This window comes from Taudactylus pleione, unplaced genomic scaffold (genome assembly GCF_031769625.1).
Source record: "Taudactylus pleione unplaced genomic scaffold, aTauple2 ptg000760l, whole genome shotgun sequence".
In the NCBI taxonomy this organism is placed as follows: domain Eukaryota; kingdom Metazoa; phylum Chordata; class Amphibia; order Anura; family Myobatrachidae; genus Taudactylus; species Taudactylus pleione.
The window spans coordinates 2,814,205-2,834,486 of NW_028285162.1; the positions used below are offsets into that span (position 1 = coordinate 2,814,205).

The following is a 20,282-nucleotide window of genomic DNA, read 5'->3' on the forward strand; positions in this document are numbered from 1 at the left end:
ATAGTAACTGCTTCCCCTCTAAGATGAACCCCTCCATCAGGTACAAAATGCTTTGCTCCTGAATTTTCCACGTAAGTTATGATTGCAGTCATCTGTGTTGAATTAGTTAATTGATGAGAAGGATGTTTAAACACAGGTGACTGCAATCATAAATTAAAAAAAGTCCCGGAGCAGAGCATTTTGTACTTAATGGCCTGGGTCATGTTGGAGGGTCTGAAAATATAGTACACTTTGTATGAAAGAAATGTTTAAAAGATGTTTTTCTTTTTCTCTTCATCTTCTCATATGTTGTGTTACCCGTGAAATTCTTTACTTCTGTAATGATCAAAACTACTAGTTTTTCCTGTTTGTTTGCTCTGCATAGTCTCTGTGTTTGGGGGTATGTTTCTGTTACAGTTTGAGGAATGTTCCCTTCACAGTATTCAGAGGGACAGCTCACTTGTACTTTGCTACTAAATTGTTCAGTCCCCAGTGGAGCTTACCATATACATTAACATAGAGACATAGAAACATAGAATTTGATGGCAGATAAGAACCACTTGGCCCATCTAGTCTGCCCTTTTTTACCTTTTGGTAACCTCAACCCTATGTGATCCTCAGTTCTTTGTAAAGATATGCTTATGCCTATCCCAAGCATGTATAAATTGCTCTACTGTCTAATGCTGCATACATACGGGACGATTTTCCTGAATATATGAACGATAACGATATTGCTCAACGATAAATCGTTCATATCGTTCATTTTTATACAGTGAACGATCTAATAAGTTGTTGGCCTGTGTTACTGTCTTTCTGCAAGTTTTTCTCTTCATGTCATCTTGCCACCTCAAACTCCATCTTTCAAAGAAAGTTTATAAAATTTCTACCAGCCAATAGTAGATACCGACCTGTCAATTCTTATTGTTAACGCGTTAGTAAACCTCGCTGCCTAGGTGTCTAGGTACCATTTGCTCCCCGCATTCCATGTGTAGATAAAAATCATGTTGCATTCATAAAAAAAAAAGTCCATAATATGCTGACCTCTCACACAAGGCACTGCAAACATTTTAATTCTTGCACTCTTGCAGTGACTATTGCAGTAGTCTCTTTACTGATGTTCCCCTTAAAGAGATTTCACCTCTACAGTCTATTTTCAATAGACTGACTTTTCCCTTAAAAATGTTATTCTACTGCTGCTCTTTTGTCAGTCCCTACATTGGATGCCTGTATTTTACCTTATGTAATATACAATACACCTGCTTGTATATAAGGCTATCAACAAAACTACACTAACATTCATTTCTTTGCTTGTCTCAAAATATCTCCCAACTCGACCCAATAAATCAGCATCTCTCATCCACACACACTGCCTTCTCCCATTCATATGCTGGTTACAAGACTTTTTTCCAGGCAGTACCCACACTCTGTGGAATGCCCTCCCTCGCACAACAAGACTTTTTCTTCTAGTCTACAAACCTTCAAGCATTCCATGAAAATTTATAAAATTCCAGGACCACCCACACAACTTCGATAAGCTATTCTATCCCATTACCTCCCCTCTACACAGTGTATATATATATATATAAAATTTTCACTTTCTAATCTCTATCAACCTACTGACCTCAGGCCAACTGTGTGTCTTGTTCAAATTGCTCACCAAAAATCTTTGCAATCTGGCTGGACCATTTGCAATATGTAGCATTTATCCTTCTGCACCAAATTCCCATTTCCCTATAGATTAGTGGTTCTGAACTCCAGTCCTCAAGTTCTACCAACATGTCATGTTTTTAGTGGATTTCTGTAATCCTGCACAAGCGAGTTTATCTATTTTACTGGTTGTGTAATTATCCCACCTGCTTCGTCAGACAGAAATCCTCAAAACATGACCTTTTGGGAAAAATTGAAGATTGAGGTTGAGAAACCACTGCTATAGATTGTAACATTGCAAGCAGGGTCTCTCTGTTTTGTCTGTTTATTGCCCAGTCTCGTTTTGTTCCCAATATATAGAATCATACAATAACCCACAAAATCATTAGATTGACTTGGGACCAGCCTAAGGATTTGTTGGAGTCCAAATGAAATGATATATAAAAAGTGCAGCTTATCATGTAAGACTTATTAGATGGTCACTTATTAGATGGTCACCAGGTGATAATAAATTAATATATACTGTAAATTACTGCTGCTGTCCATGTAATAGATCAGATGATCGATGTTAAGAATCCGCTGTGTAGGTATTAACCTGAAAGCATTGTGTCTCCATGCAAAATATGTATCTGATAAGTCAGAATCCTTGTCAACACTGCAAATTGTTTCCTGGGCTTTCAGTACCGTCTTACAGAAGATCGTTAGACTCTGGCCCTCTGTTCCTCTTCACTCTCTCTCATCTCGTATGTTAATTAGTGAAGAGGAGGAGATTTCTGTGGTGTTCAAAAAATGCTCTATGTAGTGTATGGTGGTCTCAAAGCTACTCTCTGGAGGTTGTGGCGTTCTCAAAAATGCTCTTTGTATTGTGTGACGGTCTGAAATGCTCTCTGTATTGTGTGGGGGCCACAAAAATGTGTTTGTATTGTATGGTAGTCACAAAAAGTTTTGTATGGTTTTCACTGCAATGTGTGCACTGTATGACTGGGATGCTCTATTTCAGTGGTTCCCAAACTTTTTTTGAACCAAGGCGTCCTAGAGTATCAGCAATGTTTTCATGGCACCCCAAGTCTATTATTGAGGAATTCAGAAAAAAAATGTAAAAGTAGTAAAGTGAAGTAAATTGTGCTTACCTGTCATCCTTAGGTTCAGTTATGTGGCGGAGGACAGGTTTGCGCTTCTGTTTGTCCACATATTTACATTACGTCAACCATAAATAATTTGATTTGGTGCTGAACCATCAACCTGAGGCACCCCTGCAAGTGTCCCAAAGCACCCCAGGGTGCCACGGCGCACAGCTTGGGAACCACTGCTCTATTTCATGAATGAGAATCACTGAGTTCTGAATGTGTTACTTTATACTGTTTCTGTAGTGTGTGTGGGAGTATTATTGTAATGTCAGGAGTAATTATGCCATTTGAAAGCAAATAATATATTTAGATTTTGTATATTTGAATTTTGAAACACCTGGCCTTTGCTGCCTATTTTTCTTTCTTCACTCCACCCTCATGTCAAAAAATGTTTACAATACTGGTTGTACAATGGGGAAACAGATTTAACATAAAGGGATACATAAAGCTGAGAAAACGGGAGCACATTTGGAAACAGCGGTTTGGAGGGTGCTGTTCTGTCTCTATGGTGATAGGTATAGAAAAAATATGTTCCCCTTTCTTTCAATAGGCTGATATCTCTGCCCTGAAAAGATTGGGACCCCATGACTGGTAGTGAGTGGTCCCAATAAAATGGGCATAGCTCCATAAGATCAGGGGCGTTAAGAGTCGGCCCGGGGGGAAGGGGATGTGGTCTAATCGCCGGAGGGATGGCCACGCCCCCTTAGAAAAAATGCTAGTTGCAGTGCCGCGAAGCAGAGGAGTGGTACGCTGTGAGCCCCTCAGCCCTGCGCATTGGAGGGGGTGTGGGGGTGACCCCACCTTCCCTACCCCCCCCTCCCCATAGGCATAGGAGGCCCCCACTGCAGCCCAGCACACATCAGCATGTGCTGGGCTGCTGACTGGTAGGAGGTAGGGGGGGGGCAATGTCAGACCTGGGACCCGCAGGACCACCTGTCTGAAATCAAATATGCACACACACAGTTTTAATGAAAACTATATTAAAATGGAAAACTTACCCCAAACACTTATGGAGAAATTAATTGTTTCTGATCTGATTTTAGGCCTGAAGACCAGGACAATCCTGATAAATCATTACAGTCTGAAATGACACAGATCATCTCTCTGCTTCAATTCCATAAAAAGACCTGCTTTAGTGTTGAGGACTTGGACAGCTTACTTGAAACAGACAGGTATACAGTCTGTTCTTTTCTCACTTTAGGATCATAATGTCCACGTCACGCACAACCTTGAAATTTCTACTTCAGGGTCCATAGGGTATCCACAGGATACCTTGGGGTATAGGTGTGACGTCAGTCATCGGGCACCATAGAGTTAAGCTTTCAGCCTCCCAGGATGCACTAGGGTCCCCCTCCTATACCCCGCCCCCGAGCCAAGGCACCTCAGTTTAGTTTGGTGCCCGGCCGGAGTTGGGTGCACCTGTTGGAGTGGGGGCTAAGAAGAGCCCCTGAAGTTTTCCTGCCTACAGCTGTGGCTGCACATCTGGATGTGCAGCATGGACAGTCAGTCCTGACGTCCATGCTGTCTTCCCTACACCCCGCCGGTACCAGAACGGCGGTACTGATCCGGAGATGCTGGTGAGCATCTGGGGTCACAGCTAGCGGTGACCCCAGATGTTCCGGACCATGGCCGGAATCAAGGGGGACAGCAAGGTAAGCAGCGGGGTCCCGCGGTGGGTCCCCGCTGTTACATGGTCCAGAGTCCCCAGGCAGGGGGCTCCCTGGGGACTGGCTGCAGCGTGGAGCCAGGTAAGAACCTGCGCTTCCACTACCCCCTGGGACAGCGGACCGCAGCAGAGCGGTCACGTTGCGGCGTCCCAGGGGTTAAATGCATGCCAGGGGAGCGCGCCTACCCTGTCTCACAGCCGGCGCCTCCCCCGCTGCACACAGCCCTCTCTGCACTCTGCCGACTGGCCCTGTGGCAGCGCTCCTCCCCCAGGCCAGCCTCCTCTCTGCTCCTCGGCGGCCATCTTCCTGAACGCATGGTGAACGCTGCTGGAAGCCTGGACGGAAGCATCGTGGTCTGGGTCCCCACGCATACCTTTCCTCCGCTGTGGTCAGGTCTGTGTATGCAGCACTGTGTCCTACCAGACTCTGTGTCTGCGTAGTTGAGTGATCAGCGCTGGTTAGTGCAGGAATTGATTTTCTTTGCATTGTATGTGACTGTGCTAGCGCTGCTGCCTGTATCTTCTATTCTGACTGTCAGCTTTATTACTGTCGATGTTCTTTCTGCTAAGCCCTTGCGGTGCGGTGCTGCAGGGTGGTCTCTCGCCTCTTGAAAATACAATTGGTGAGAGGGGTCACATACTTGGTACCATCATGTCTGAAAGTGATTTTCCTCTCCGGCTACAGTGTACTACGTGTAAAGTACCTTTAGCGGAGGGGGAGGGTAGCGCAGAGGGCCTCTGCCGGCAGTGTTTGTCAATGGCGCGGCCTATTACGGTTACAGCACCGGTACAGGAGCCGCCCTAGGCTTGTTTCGCTCAGGCGCTTACAACCTTAGTGGGCCAGTTAGCTCCGCAGCCCGCGTTTACGCAGATGGGTTTGTCCCAGCAGTCAGTGGTGTCGTCACCCATGCAGGGTTTCCCAAGACAATTGGTGGTACCCCGCAGTCTCCCTATTTCCCCTCTCCCGGTTTCTCAGGAGCCGGCGTGGGTTAACTCCCTGACGAGTTCTGTACAGCACTTGTCGGATGTGTTGCAGGGGGAGGCTGTGATAAACGGCCGGTGGCGTCTCTGTCGGCTCCTTATGAGGATGACGAAGGGACGTCTGATGATGGGGAGATTCTGGATCCTTACAATCAGGAACCTCTCCATACTAAGGACGCTGACGCTAGGTCCAAGGTGTACATTCCTGGACTTATTCGGGCAGTCCGCACAGCCTTGGTGATTGAGGACAAGGTTCCACCAGCTGCTAAATCCAAGTATGCCTTTTTTAAGGATGTGAAGGGTGACGCCACAGTCTTTCCTCTTTCGGGTCAGTTAATGGACCATTTAGAGGAGGCGTGGAAACAGCCTGCCAAGCAATACCAGCCGCAGAGGCGCCTGGCAGTGGCTTATCCGTTCGCGGATAATTATTTTGCTAAGTGGGAATCCCCTCCACAGGTGGATTCTCATGTGACACGTCTTGTCCGTAGTGCCACATTGCTGATGCCATCCATGTCCTCCCTTAAGGATGCTACGGACCGCAAGGTGGAGATCTGCCTGAAGTCCGCTTATTCCCTTGCGGGGGGGGCAGCGCGGTCGGCTATGGCCATTTGCTGGGTTGCCAGAGCGATGGAGCGCTGGGCGGATTCATTGGAGGCGTCCTTTGATTCCGACTGTCCGGCCGAACAAACGGAGTTGATTGGTAATCTCCGTGATTCGGCCACTTATATCAACGAGGCGGCCTTAGACATTAGTACACTGGTGTCTCGAATTTCTTCAGCAGCGGTGGCTGCTCGTCGCACCTTGTGGTTGCGATCCTGGAAGGCGGACGCTGACTCCAAAAAGGTTTTGGAGGCGTTGCCCTTTAATGGAGGAGCTCTCTTCTGTCCAGATCTGGACAAGATTGTGGCCACGCTGGCGGCAGCCAAATCGGCATGTCTCCCGTCGGCCGCGGTTCCTTCTGGTTCAGGACCATCGTCCTTTCGGTCTTATAGGGCCCAGGGCAGGCCCAAACCACAGTCTTTTCCCCGACAGGCTGGTCCCAGGAAATCAGCCAAGCCCCGGAAGCAGGCATGGAGTACCAGACGTCCGGCCCCTAAGCCTGATGACAAGCCTGCGGCCTGACGGTCCGGGCCTCCCGTTGGGGGATCCCAAAGTGGGAGGCCGCCTGCTGCAGTTCGCCCGGTGTTGGTTGGTCACCACAACAGACACTTGGGTTCTCGAGGTGGTCTCCCACGGGTACGCCCTCTCTTTCCGGCACAGACCCCCGGCTCGATTCTTCACCACGGGTCTACCATCAGACCGGAACAAGGTTGGAGTTATAGTGCCTGTTCCATTCTCCCAGAGGGGCCAGGGTTTCTATTCCAATCTTTTTTTTGGTGCAGAAACCCAATGGGTCGTATCGTCCGATTCTCAACCTCAAAGCTCTCAACAAGTCTTTGCGGGTGCCGAAGTTTCGGATGGAGACCCTACGGTCCATCATTCTGGCGTTGGAACCTGGGGACTACATGGTGTCATTGGACATACAGGACGCTTACCTGCATGTCCCTATTCTTTTGCGCCATCAACAGTTTCTCAGGTTTGCAATCCGCAGCGACCACTTTCAGTTTCGGGCGTTACCTTTTGGCCTGGCAACAGCACCGCGTGTGTTCACCAAGGTGATGGCGGTCATGGCGGCTTCTCTGCGGCTGCAGGGAGTCCGCATGTTGCCGTACTTGGACGACCTTTTATTAGTGGCAGGATCTCCAGGGCTCCTTCTGCGCCACTTGGACCTGACCATTGCGCTACTGCAACGGCACGGCTGGTTAATAAACTGGCAGAAGTCCACTCTAATCCCGTCTCGGCGGATTCTGCACCTCGGAGCCTTATTGGACTCGGGTCAGCAAAGGATCTTTGTGACGGAGGAAAAGATCCTCTGCTTTACAGTCGAGGGTGTGCAGTTGTCTGCACAGCCGCCGGGTGTCTCTACACTCGGCGATAAGGTAACTGGGCTCCATGGTGTCGGTGTTCGACATGGTGGAATATGCCCAGTTTCACTCCAGACCTCTGCAGCACCTGATCCTGTCCAAGTGGAACGGGCTGCCTCAGTCTCTGAAGTCCCAGACGATAGTGTTCACCCCGGAGGTTCGCCTGTACCTTGCCTGGTGGTTGCAGACGACCCATCTCAGCAAGGGACGTCCATTCTGGGTACCAAATTGGGTCCTGTTGACAACGGACGCCAGTCTTCGGGGCTGGGGAGCAGTTTTGGGTCCACACTTGTTCCAGGGCAGGTGGACGCGACAGAAGCGGAGCTTCCAATAAATATCTTGGAACTCCGTGCGGTCTTCAGTGCTCTCCAGCAGGCACATCAGGTTCTCCAGGGTCGCCCGGTGCAGGTCCAGTCGGACAAGGCTACCACCGTGGCCTACATAAACAGGCAAGGAGGAACCCGAAGTCGGGCGGCTCTCGTAGAGGTGTCTCGGATCCTGGTATGGGCGGAGCGCAATCTTCCGGCCATATCAGCAGTATTCATCCCGGAAGTGCTAAACTGGGAGGCGGACTTTCTCAGTCGCCAGGACGTTCATCCGGGGGAATGGTCCCTGCACCCGGACGTTTTTCAACTGCTGGTGGACAGGTGGGGTCTTCCAGAGATCGACCTCATGGCGTCCCGGCACAACAACAAGTTGCTGGTGTACGGGTCTCGCACAAGAGACGAAGAGGCGTCTCTGGTGGATGCTCTGTCTGTCCGGTGGACGTTCCGGTTCGCATACCTGTTTCCTCCGGTTTCCCTTTTTCCACGGGTAATCCGGAAATTCAAAGAGGAAGGAGGGACGCTCCTGTTGATAGCTCCCGCGTGGCCCAGACGGCACTGGTTCTCAGACCTTCAGGGTCTGTCCGTGGACAGTCTTCTGCGGTTGCTGCTACGACCGGACCTACTGTCGCAGGGTCCTTGTCTTCACCCGGACCTGACTCGGCTGTCTTTAACGGCGTGGCTGTTGAGACAGCCATGTTGAGGTCCAGGGGGTTTTCCAGCTCTGTGGTGCGAACCATGTTGCGAGCTCGGAAACCGTCGTCCGCGAGGATATACCATTGCGTGTGGCATACGTTCTTCTAATGGTGTCGACCGAGAGGTTATGCACCACGGGAGTTTCGTCTGTCTAGGATACTTGCCTTCCTACAAGCGGGAATAGATCATGGGCTTCGCCTTGCTTCTTTGAAGGTACAGGTTTCGGCCCTGTCTGTCTGGTTTCACCGTAGGATTGCTACAATCCCGGATGTGCGCACCTTTATGCAAGGTGTTCTCCGCATTCAACCGCCCTTTGTTCCTCCTGTGGCGCCTTGGGATTTGGCTGTGGTCCTGAGGGCTCTCCAGGGACCGCCGTTTGAACCACTGGGCTCAGTGGATCTTAAATGGCTAACAGCTAAGACTGTTTTCCTTCTGGCCATAGCTTCGGCCAGACGTGTTTCTGATTTAGGGGCTCTCTCTTGTAGACCCCCTTTCTTGATATTTCATGGGAACAGGGCAGTGCTCCGCACTCGGTCTGAATTTCTTCCCAAAGTTGTCTCCCAGTTTCATGTTAACGAGGAAATAGTTGTTCCGGCCTTTAACTCACCTGGTCTTTCAGTGGATGAGGCCACTTTGGATGTTGTGCGGGCGTTAAGGACTTATGTTGACCGCACTTCTTCGTTTAGGAAGTCGGACGCCTTGTTTGTCCTCTATGGCTTCCGTAAGAAGGGTTGGCCTGCTTCAAAACAAACTTTGGCAGCCTGGATCCGTATGGCTATTTCTGAAGCTTATCTTCATGAAGGTCTGCCGGTTCCTCCTTCTTTGAAGGCTCATTCCACTAGGTCTGTGGGTCCTTCGTGGGCAGCTCGACGTGGTGCCTCTGCAGTCCAGATCTGCAAGGCTGCTACGTGGTCCTCTGTCCATACCTTCGTGAGGTATTACAGGTTTGACACCTTCGCCTCTCAGGATGCTTCCTTCGGGCGGCGGATTCTCCTTTCAGCACAGGAGCGTCCCCACCCTTAAAGGATACTGCTTTGGGACATCCCCAAGGTATCCTGTGAATACCCTATGGACCCTGAAGTAGAAAATATGAGATATGGTAAGAACTTACCCTTGTTATCTCTATTTCTACGAAGTCCATAGGGTTCCACAGGACTCCCGCCCTGTCGCACCTGTGCTGCAGATGGGCTTTGGTCTGGTCACCGGTTTTCCCGTCTCCCTCTGGTGAGAGTGTGATTCTTGTGTGTATCCAGATCTTCTTTCTCTCTCTTCCTTCTCCTCCTCCGGCCTATGGCTTGGTAACTAACTGAGGTGCCTTGTGTCGGGGGCGGGGTATAGGAGGGGGGACCCTAGTGCTTCCTGGGAGGCTGAAAGCTTAACTCTATGGTGCCCAATGACTGACGTCACACCTATACCCCAAGGTATCCTGTGGAACCCTATGGACTTCGTAGAAATAGAGATAACAAAGGTAAGTTCTTACCATATCTCATATTATTTCTTATTATCTTAATGTATATTCAGGTGTTTGTCATCCTGTAGTTGTTAGAAAATATACTTTTGGGGTTGAGTTGGGAGAAAAGTAAAACAAAGCAAGTAACTGAGCACCTGGGCAAACCATGTTGCAATGCAAAGGGTGCAAATACATTATTATTATTTTTTATTAGCGTGCAGGGTAAAATATTGGCTGGTTTATTGCGTGCAAGATAAAATATTGGCTGTTTCTTTGCGTGCAGGAGAAAATATTGGCTTTTTTTTTGCGTGCAGGTTAAAATTTTGGCTGTTTTTTGCGTGCAGGATAAAATATTGGCTGTTTTTTTGCGTGCAGGAGAAACTATTGGCTGTTTTTTGCGTGCAGGAGAAAATATTGGCTGTTTTTTACGTGCAGGGTAAAATATTGGCTGGTTCTTTGCGTGCAGGTTAAAATGTTGGCTGTTTTTTTGAATGCAGGATAAAATATTGGCTGTTTTTTGCGTGCAGGATAAAATATTGGCTTTTTTTGCGTGCAGGATAAAATATTGGCTTTTTTTTGCATGCAGGATAAAATATTGGCTGTTTTTTGCGTGCAGGATAAAATATTGGCTGTTTTTTGCATGCAGGATAAAATATTGGCTGTTTTTTTGAATGCAGGATAAAATATTGGCTGTTTTTTGCGTGCAGGATAAAATATTGGCTGTTTTTGCATTTTTAGCTCACACATGCTGGACAGCTTTATTTTTACACTGCAATTTAGATTTGAGTTTGGACACATCCCTTTCAAATCTGAATACATTTGTATGCACCTTTTAAATCTCCCCACCTGTAGTGCAGCATGGTTTTGCCAAGTTGCAAAGTTATACCCCTTTTCCACCTAAATTCCGGGTCTGACCCGGAGTTGGAACAAACTTCCTATCCGGATCAGACCCGGAATTTTGCCGGCGCCGACTCGGGATATTCCCAAGTCAGCGCCGCTCACACCGCAGTCGGGTCTGCATAGACCAGGCTTTTGCGGAGTGAAAGTGGTCGCTTGGAGATGACGTCATCACCAAGCGCCACTGAAGCCGGACCAATCGGCCGGCTATCAGCGCACCCCAGGTCATCGTGATCCAGAGTGTGCTGTTCTCACAGCAGGGTTTCACGGGCTACGCCCGTGTTAAACCCTGCTAGTTACCTGGGTTGGATTGCCGGGTCACTCGACCCAGCGATCCAACTCTCTCCCCTTTTACACCAGGGAGCTGCCCGGGTTAACCCTTCAAAAACCCGGGTTTTAGCTCCGGTGTAAAAGGGGTATTACTTGCTTTTTGTTTTTGCTCCCATCTCATAATCAGCTCCCATGTTGCAACCCCTTTAAAGTACCTGTACTTTAAAGGGGTTGCAACCTGGACAATCTAATTTGCTTAATTGTTTCTACACAGTGATAAAGAGTGTGCTAGATTTAGCTGTGAACACACTCAGGGGTTACATTATATCATCAGGCTTTCTGCCATATGACCATACAACTAATTACTCCATGCCCACCTCATTGATGTAATTGGGGCTAATTTTCTGGGAAAAAAGGGTTCAGGAACTATGAGTGAAGCAATAGAAAAAAAAAAATTATATATACACTATTATATATGTGTGTGTATATTGGCCAGGACATTATGTCATAGTTAATAAGCGGTTCATGAACTGAGGTTCATCTTTCAGCGTGTTCCAGCTGAAAGATAGCACTGGATGTAATGCTGGATACACACTAATAGATGTATTGCCCATTCCATTGAACATGTGATTTATCTCTAGTGCATCTATAGTGCCCACCAAAGCACTAGATCAGAGGTTCTCAAACTTGTTCCTCAGGACCCCACACAGGTCACGTTTTCCAGGTCACCCAGCAGGTGCACAGGTGTACTCATTACTCACTGACACATTTTAAAAGAGCAACAGGTGGAGATAATTATTTCACTTGTGATTCTGTGAGGAGACCTGCAAAACATGCTCTGTTTGGGGTCCTGAGGACCGAGTTTGAGAACCTGTGCACTAGATCAACAAAAATTCCTGATAATCACATACATTATTTTCCTTTCCAGATATACCTTACAGCAGCATTTCCCAAGCTTTGTCCTCAAAGCCCCCTAACAGTCCTGTTTTTAAGGCTATCCATGCTTGAGCACAGATGGTTATATCAAAATTTCTGAAGTACTACTTAAACTATTACTGTTGGGGAACTTTGAGGCCCGAGGTCCTTATTCGGAGATGTACATTCATCCGATGATGATTAGAGGTCTGCGCCATGCTGCAGCATGTTTGACATGTGGCAGAGTTTAGGTGGCAGAGCGGGAGTGTGGCTGATCAACGTTACCGGAAACGTGGGCATATTGCCCCTATCTTCCAGGAGGGACGAGACAGGGTTTGCGTTGGCGGAGGCAGATTTCTGGCCTCTGAAGTGACCAGCACCCGATCAGGCTGCGGGAAGCTTCAGTTACAAAGGAGCGACTTTCTGTTGCAATGGTGCTTGCAAAATGCAGCAAGGAGTGTCTGACACCTCCTTCTGTATTTGCCTTAAGATGGATGGAATTGCAAAGCTGCTTGTGTGCGGCTCTGCAATTCTGTCCATCTCTGAATCGGGCCCCGAGTTTGAAACACTGCCTTACAGATTACCTTATTCCGTCTTTGTGTTTTAATATGATTATTTTCAACATTGGCTTTATTATCTGTAAACAAAATGCTCATTACTAACTAAAAAATATATGAATTAACTTTAACAGATGGTTTGTCTCCATGAAAGTTATGTGCAACAAAAAAATTTCCAACTTGTATTGTCATCGATGGGTCTTGGAAGCAGTCAACATTCTGCGGAAAGTCAGCACACAATGTCTTTTAGTTTCAAATAATATTGTTTCCACTGCACAGCTGAGATATGATCAGTGGATGAACAAGACACTACGCTCACGCCAAAGACAAAACTATCTCCGGATGTTGCGCAGGTTTGTACATTCATTTTTTCGACTGCATGCAGGCTGCTTTTTGAATTGTTTTTTTTAGGATTCTACATTACTAAAATGTGCGATATTATAAGACTATCTAGAAACAGACTTTACTTGACAAGTTTTAAACTAACAAAAATATAATGTAAAAACATTTTAAGCTCTCTACATTGTAGGTAACAATAATGGGTCTGACATAGAGTTGAACATATGCCAAATTCATAATTTATTATTATTTATTTATTTATTATTATTATTATCCTCCTTTATTTATATGGCGCACACATCTGGTCCACAAAGTGCATAAGCAGAAACAGTGAAAATGAAACAAGAAAAAAGTGCAATAAAATACCTACAGTACAAAACATTGCAGAACGTGAGATTGTCTCTCTCTATATCTATACATATATGTGTGTGTGTGTGTACAATCACACATATAAACATACGTGTGTATGCATATATATATATATATATATATATATATATATATATTAGGGATGAGCGGGTTCGGTTCCCTGAGAACCGAACCCACCCGAACTTCGGGGATCCGGGGCGATCCGAGCCCAAGTTCGGATCTCCCTGTATGCCCCGGATCCCTCTCCCGAGGCAAAACCTCGAGATCTGCTGTCGGATCTCGAGGTTTTGCCTCGAGCGGCCATTTTAAAAAAAATGCCTTTGCTTTTAATGGGCAAAGTGCTGATTGGCTGACAGAGCCGTCTGTCATGGCTCTCAGCCAATCAGCATTATGGTGCTCATTTGCATGTAGCACGGACTCGTGAGATCCGTGCTACATGCATCTGTGTGATTGACACAGAGCACTGACGGGTCCGTGAGACCCGTCTGTGCTGCTGTGGTAAAAAAAAAAAAAAAACCTGTGTAAAAAAAGAAAAAAATGGCGTGCCCCCCCCCCAAAAAAGAGCAACCAGTCCCGGGCATTAGTGACCCAGTGCTGGGTGTGCTTAAATACAGGGGACAAACGACGTAGGGGTCCCCTGTACTTAAGCACAACCGGCACCGGGCTAGTCAGAACCAGCGCTGGTTGCCAAAATACGGGGGACAAACGACGTAGGGGTCCCCCGTATTCTGCGCAACCAGCTCTGGGCTCTGATCCGGTCCTGGTTCTGGAAATACAGGGGGAAAAAATTAGTAGGGTTCCCCTGTATGTTCCAGAACCAGCACTGGGCTTTTTCTAGCGGGGGGGCTGATGCCACAGCCAGGGGAACCCTTTCACCGGGCCCCCCAGCCGCAGCATCAGCCCTGACCGCTAGTCAGCCCATGCCGGGGATCCCTGGAGAGCTGGGGACCCCCCAGTAAAGGGGTCATCCTCTCCAGGGCACCCCAGGCCCAGGCTGATAGCCCGGGGCTATCCCCGCCACCCCTGGTGGCGGTGGGTGGCGGGTTGATTGTGTGGTGTGGTGTAAATAAAGAATATCAAACATTGTCTTTACAAGTAGAACTGCAAGTCCCAGCTAGCCTGTCCCGCATGCTGGTACATGGAGAACCACAAGTACCAGCATGCAGGGCATTAAGGGCTACATAGGTAAGTATGTGTACATGTGTGTGTGTATCTATGTTTAATAAACTTATACTGTCACGGTGTGTGTGTCCTGTGTTTTTTTTTAAACATTTTTTTACAGGTGAACTACAGATACTAGTGGGCCCTTAATGCCCTGCATGCTGGTACTTGTGGTTCTCCAAGTACCAGCATGCGGGGCAGGCTAGCTGGGACTTGCAGTTCTACTTGTAAAGACAATGGGCCTGATTCAGACCCACTCGCGAGCGGCTGTACGCTCGCAAGTGGGTCGATGGTCTGCACTGAGCATGCGCACGACGGAGGGAGCTCCGTCGTGCGCATGCGCCAGACACGACGAGCGAAGGACTTTCCTTCGCTCGTTGTGTCCGATCAAAGGGGGCGTGCTGTCAATGTTGATTGACAGCACGCCCCCTTTGGTGGGCGTGCCGGGGGCGTGTCTCCCTGACGGGGGCGTTCCCACGGGAACGCCTCCCGTCAGAAGCCGGCCCACTGACATCACTAGTGATGTCAGTGGGAGTGATTTTGGCTCTGATAGAGCCAAAATCACTCCGGAGCTTGCGGTTGAAAACCTCAACCGCAGGCTCCGGCTCGCAATTTCGATGGTCGCGATGGTCACGACCATCGCGGCCATCAAAATGCACGCTCGTATAGCCTGTGGGTGGTGACCCACAGCTATACGAGCGTCCAGGAGGACGCCCCATGAAAAAGGAGCCCGGCCCTCATGCAGAGCGTGCGCTCTGCTCAGAGCGTACGGCTCTGAATGAGGGCCAATGTTTGATATTCTTTATTTACACCACACCACACAATCAACCCGCCACCCACCGCCACCAGGGGTGGCGGGGATAGCCCCGGGCTATCAGCCTGGGCCTGGGGTGCCCTGGAGAGGGTGACCCCTTTATTGGGGGGGTCCCCAGCTCTCCAGGGATCCCCGGCCTGGGCTGACTAGCGGTCAGGGCTGATGCTGCGGCTGGGGGGCCCGGTGAAAGGGCTCCCCTGGCTGTGGCATCAGCCCCCCGCTAGAAAAAGTCCAGTGCTGGTTCTGGAACATACAGGGGAATCCTACTAATTTTTTTCCCCTGTATTTCCAGAACCAGGACCGGATCAGAGCCCAGAGCTGGTTGCGCAGAATACGGGGGACCCCTACGTCGTTTGTCCCCCATATTTTGGCAACCAGCGCTGGTTCTGACTAGCCCGGTGCTGGTTGTGCTTAAGTACATGGGACCCCTACGTCATTTGTCCCCTTTATTTAAGCACACCCAGCACTGGGTTACTAATGCCTGGGGCTGGTTGCTCTTTTTTGGGGGGGTGCACGCCATTTTTTTCTTTTTTTTACACAGGTTTTTTTTTTTTTTTTTACCACAGCAGCACAGACTGGTCTCACGGACCTGTCATTGCTCTGTGCCAATCACACAGATGCATGTAGCACGGATCTCCCGGGTTCGTGCTACATGCAAATGGGCACCATAACGCTGATTGGCTTCCTGTCTGCCACTGCAGTGCCACTCCTAGATGGGCCACGTGTTTGTGCCGCCCACTTGTGTCGCTTAGCATAGTCATCCAGCTACCTCGGTGCAACCTTTTGGCCTAAAAACAATATTGTGAGGTGTGAGGTGTTCAGAATAGAGTGGAAATGAGTGGAAATTAATGTTATTGGGGTTATTAATAGCGTAGGAACAAAAAAAGGCCCATTTTATGTGATTTTAGCGTTTTTCTTTATTTTTTAAGAAAAAAATCCAGATCCAAAACACAAAACCCAGAACCCAAAACACGGAAGGGTGGTTTTGGCAAAACCAATCCAGATCCAAAACACGAAGAAAGATCCAGATCCAAAACCAAAACACAAAACACGAAAAGTGGCTGGTGCACACCCCTAATATATATATATATATATATATATATATATATATAGATATCTCTCTCTCTCTCTCTCTCTCTCTCTATATATATACGTACATATATATATGTGGATATATATATATGTGTATATATATATATATGTGTATATGTATATATATATGTATATATATATATATATATATATATAATATATATATAGAGAGAGAGAGAGAGATATCTATATATATATATATATTCTATTAGCAGGCGGCACTCTGGAGACTGTTCACAATAGGTAAACAACTAACGTGTTTACGTTTCGGGGTACAGTGACCCCCTTCTTCAGGAACACACGTAAACTGAAGAAGGGGTCACTGTACCCCGAAATATTGAATAAACTCGGTGGTGGTTTACCTATTCATCTGTGCTGCTTAATCTTCCCCTCTCCACGCCTTTCTGTCTGCCCCATCCACACTGCTGTTTTCTCCCCCGTCCACCATACTCTTATCCCATCTGCGCAGCTCTATGTTCTGCTCAGACCTCAGTTGCAGCTCCACTATTTTGTGAGTGACAGCAATCTCACTCTGTGAGAGTGCTGAATCTGCAGATAACCACGTGGTGTCATGGCATACCATATCTGTATTACGCAAGGAACACGTCCATTAAGGAGTCAGCTTTAATGATCGTAATTTCATTGCTTTTTGAAGCTTGAGTGGCAGAAATTCAATAGGTTTTGTGACATTTCAGATCATGTCTAAGAAGCCTTAATGGGACATGTGAAACTGTAAGGTTTTTTGTCTATGGAATTTCATTGCTTTTTTAAAAGGTATTAACCATCAGGGTTTGGAGGAACAAACTGGGCCACCTGCGGGGGAGAAGGGCAACAAAATTGTACATTAGCGCAGGTGGAGGAAGGCCAGCGTACAGGAGTTGTTTTTTTGGGATGCACAGGGAGAGACAGCTGAGGGGGGGGCAGGAGTCCAGGGCAGCAGGGGGTGCGGAACAGTGGCAGAAGTGAAGCAGTGCACAGGGGCATCAGCGGGCGACAGAGGTGCTCACTGTCGCTGGGCATGCATCTGAGAAAATAAAACACAGATGCATAGATGAATCCATGAAATCCATCTATGCATCTGTGTTAAATTTTGAATTTGTGTAAAATAAAAATGTAAAAAAGGGACATGCCCCTCCCCCCACCAAAACACAACCAGTCCCGGGCTTTTCACCGCCGGTCCTGGTTGTGAAACTACGGAGGACAAACGACAAAACCCATATTCAGCGCAACCAGCACTGGGCTCTGAGCCGATCCTGGAAATACAGGGAAAAAATAAGTAGGGTTCCCCTGTATTTTCCAGAACCAGCACCGTACTTTATCTAGCTGATGCCACAGCCAGGGGAGCCCTTTCACCAGGCCCCCCAGCCAAAGCATTAACCCTGACCGCTAATCAGCCCAGGCCGGGGATCCCTGGGCAGCTGGAAACCCCCCCAATAAAGAGGTCCCCCTCTCCAGGGCTTCCTAGGCCTAGGCTGATAGCCAAGGGCTGTCCCCGGCATCCCTGGGGCGGTGGGTGCCGTGTTGATAGTGTAATGTGGTGTAAAAAATATAAGTATAGTATTGTCTTTTGCATTAGAACTACAGGTCCTACCAAGCCTCCCATGCTTGCTGGTACTTGGAGAACCACAAGTACCAGCAGGCAGGGCATTAATGGCCCTCTGGTACCTATAGTACCCCTGTAAAATAAATATATAAAAAAAACAGCAGACAATATGTTTTATTATGTTATTGTTCTGCACCTTCACTTGGGGGGTGGCAGCCTTTAAGCTCTTTTACATGGCTGCTGGCTGCCCCAGGACTTCCGCGGCGACTTCACCTGGAGGCCGCCGCCCATCCAGGACTTCTCTGGTGTCTTCTCTCTTCGGCAGCTCTTCAATGCTGCATCCCCGATGACGGACTGGCCTGATGACTCCTCTCGCTGCTTTATATAAGCCAGGCATGGCGGCGGGCGATGAGCCGTGATTGGCTCACAGCAGCCATCTTTAAATTAAACAAAATGGTGCTCTGCACCATTTTTTAAATGGGCACGCGCAGTTCTCACCATTGAAGTCAATGGTGAGAACCGTTCATTGGCTGAGAGGCAGAAGGGCGCTCAGCAGCAGGGTTTCCATAGTGAAATCCCAACGCTAAGCTCTCATTTGGGTAGTACTATCCTTGTAGGACAGTACTAATGTCCGTGGGTCGCGTATTCCGTTTTTTTTTTTTTTTGTCAAGCCTGTGGATTGCCTACTTTGGACCGAGGAGGACCGATCCACGCATAAGGCCTCCATACACGGTGCAATTTGCATACGATGCAATCTCGTATGCAATCGCCCTTGAACTCTTTCCGGCAGCTGAAGTGAACGATATGCAGCAAAAGCTGCAGGATGTTCACCCAATCTATCGTGCACAATCTAATGATTTGCATAATCATTAGATCGAGTGTGATATGACACAGATGCATGTAGCACGGACCAGGGAGATCTGTGCTGCATGCATCTGTGTCATTAACACAGACGTACGGATGTGAGACCAGTCTGTGCTGCTGTGTTTTAATGACACAGATGCATCTGTGTCATTGACACAGACCACGGACATGATTAGAGAGACCCGTCTGTGCTGCTGCGTTAAAAAAACTAAACAAAACTTGTGTAAAAAAAAAGAAAAAAAATGGTGTCCTCCGCCCCCTCCCACCAGAAGAGAAATCAGCCCTGGGCTTTTAGTGACGCAATGCTGGTTGTGCTTAAATACAGGGGACAAATGACGTAGGGATCCCCTGTACTTAAGCACAACCAGCACCGGGCTAGTCAGAACCAGCCCTGCTTTCCAAAATATGGGGGACAATTGACGTATTGGTCCCCCGTACTTTGCGCAACCAGCAACCCGGTTCTGAGTGGGGTTCCCCTGTATTTTCCAGAACCAGCACCGGACTTTTTCTAGCGGGGGGCTGATGCCTCAGCCAGGGGAGCCCTTTCACCGGGCCCCCCCAGCTGAAGCATTAACCCTGGCCCCAAGTCAGCCCATGCCGGGGAGCTGGGGACCCCCCCAATAAAGGGCACCCCAGGCTGATAGCCCGGGAATACCCCCGGCACCCCTGGGCAGTGGGTTCCGGGTTGATTGTGTAATGTGGTGCATTTTAAGGAATATTGTCTTTTGCAGGTAAACACAGGTACCAGCAAGCGGGGCATTTAGGGCCCACTGGTACCTGTAGTACACCTGTAAAAGTAATATTAAAATGAACAGACTACACCAATTTTTTTAAAATTAATTTTATTTTGTCTGCACCTTCACCTGGGGGGTGGCGGCCTTTTATGCTCTTTTTATGGCTGCCGCCAACCCATGTCTTCGCCTGCCGGTCGCCAACCTGCCAGGGCTCCGTCGTCCGGCGCACTCCAACCCGCCAGGGCTTTATCGTCTTCGCCTAGTGCCAAGCCGCCAGGGCTTCGTCGTTTTCGCCTAGTGGGCGGCAGCCTGTGTCAGCTCTTTTTTCGTGGCCGCCGCCCATTAGGACTTCCGGTGTCTTCACCTGGTGGGCGCCAACCCACCAGGGCTTTGGCATCTTCGCCTAGTGGGCGGCAGCTTGGGTCAGCTTTTCTTCATGGCCGCCGCCTACTAGGACTTTCGGCGTCTTCCTTCTTCAGGAGCTCTTCTTTGCTCCCTTCTGGCCGTCTGACTGCCATGTTGCCTCCTTGCGCTGGCTTATATAAGCCAGTCGAGGGGGCGGGGCGATGACATCGCGAGCCGCATTTGGCTCGCGGCGACCATCTTTGAATTTCAAAAATGGCACTGAGGCGCCATTTTTGAAATAGGCTCTGCTGCAGAATGGCAGGCAAGGACTGGATTCTCTCGGATCCATGCCCGCCGCCAATGCATACACCGCCGCCGGTTCCCCCACCGCTGCTGAGGCCCGCACCGCCGCCACTCACACCTGCGCCGCCTCTGACGATGTCTAAATTGAATATACCTACACTTGTAAAGGTGCCCATCCACTAGACGATTAAGTTGAGCGATTGAACAATAACGTAATCATTCATTATTTGTTTGCAAAAATGTCTA

At 48.5% G+C, this 20,282-nt stretch overlaps 1 protein-coding gene across 3 annotated transcripts in view; it reads left to right on the forward strand.

Moving 5' to 3' along the window:
- ERMARD (ER membrane associated RNA degradation) overlaps positions 1-20,282 on the forward strand; it is a 155,853-nt gene that overhangs the window by 115,462 nt on the left and 20,109 nt on the right. For all 3 annotated transcript variants that reach the window (XM_088457402.1, XM_088457403.1, XM_088457404.1), the window contains 2 exons: positions 3,797-3,925; positions 12,607-12,825. In XM_088457402.1, coding sequence (XP_088313528.1) covers positions 3,797-3,925; positions 12,607-12,825 — 348 coding nt within the window. The remainder of the gene's footprint in view (positions 1-3,796; positions 3,926-12,606; positions 12,826-20,282) is intronic.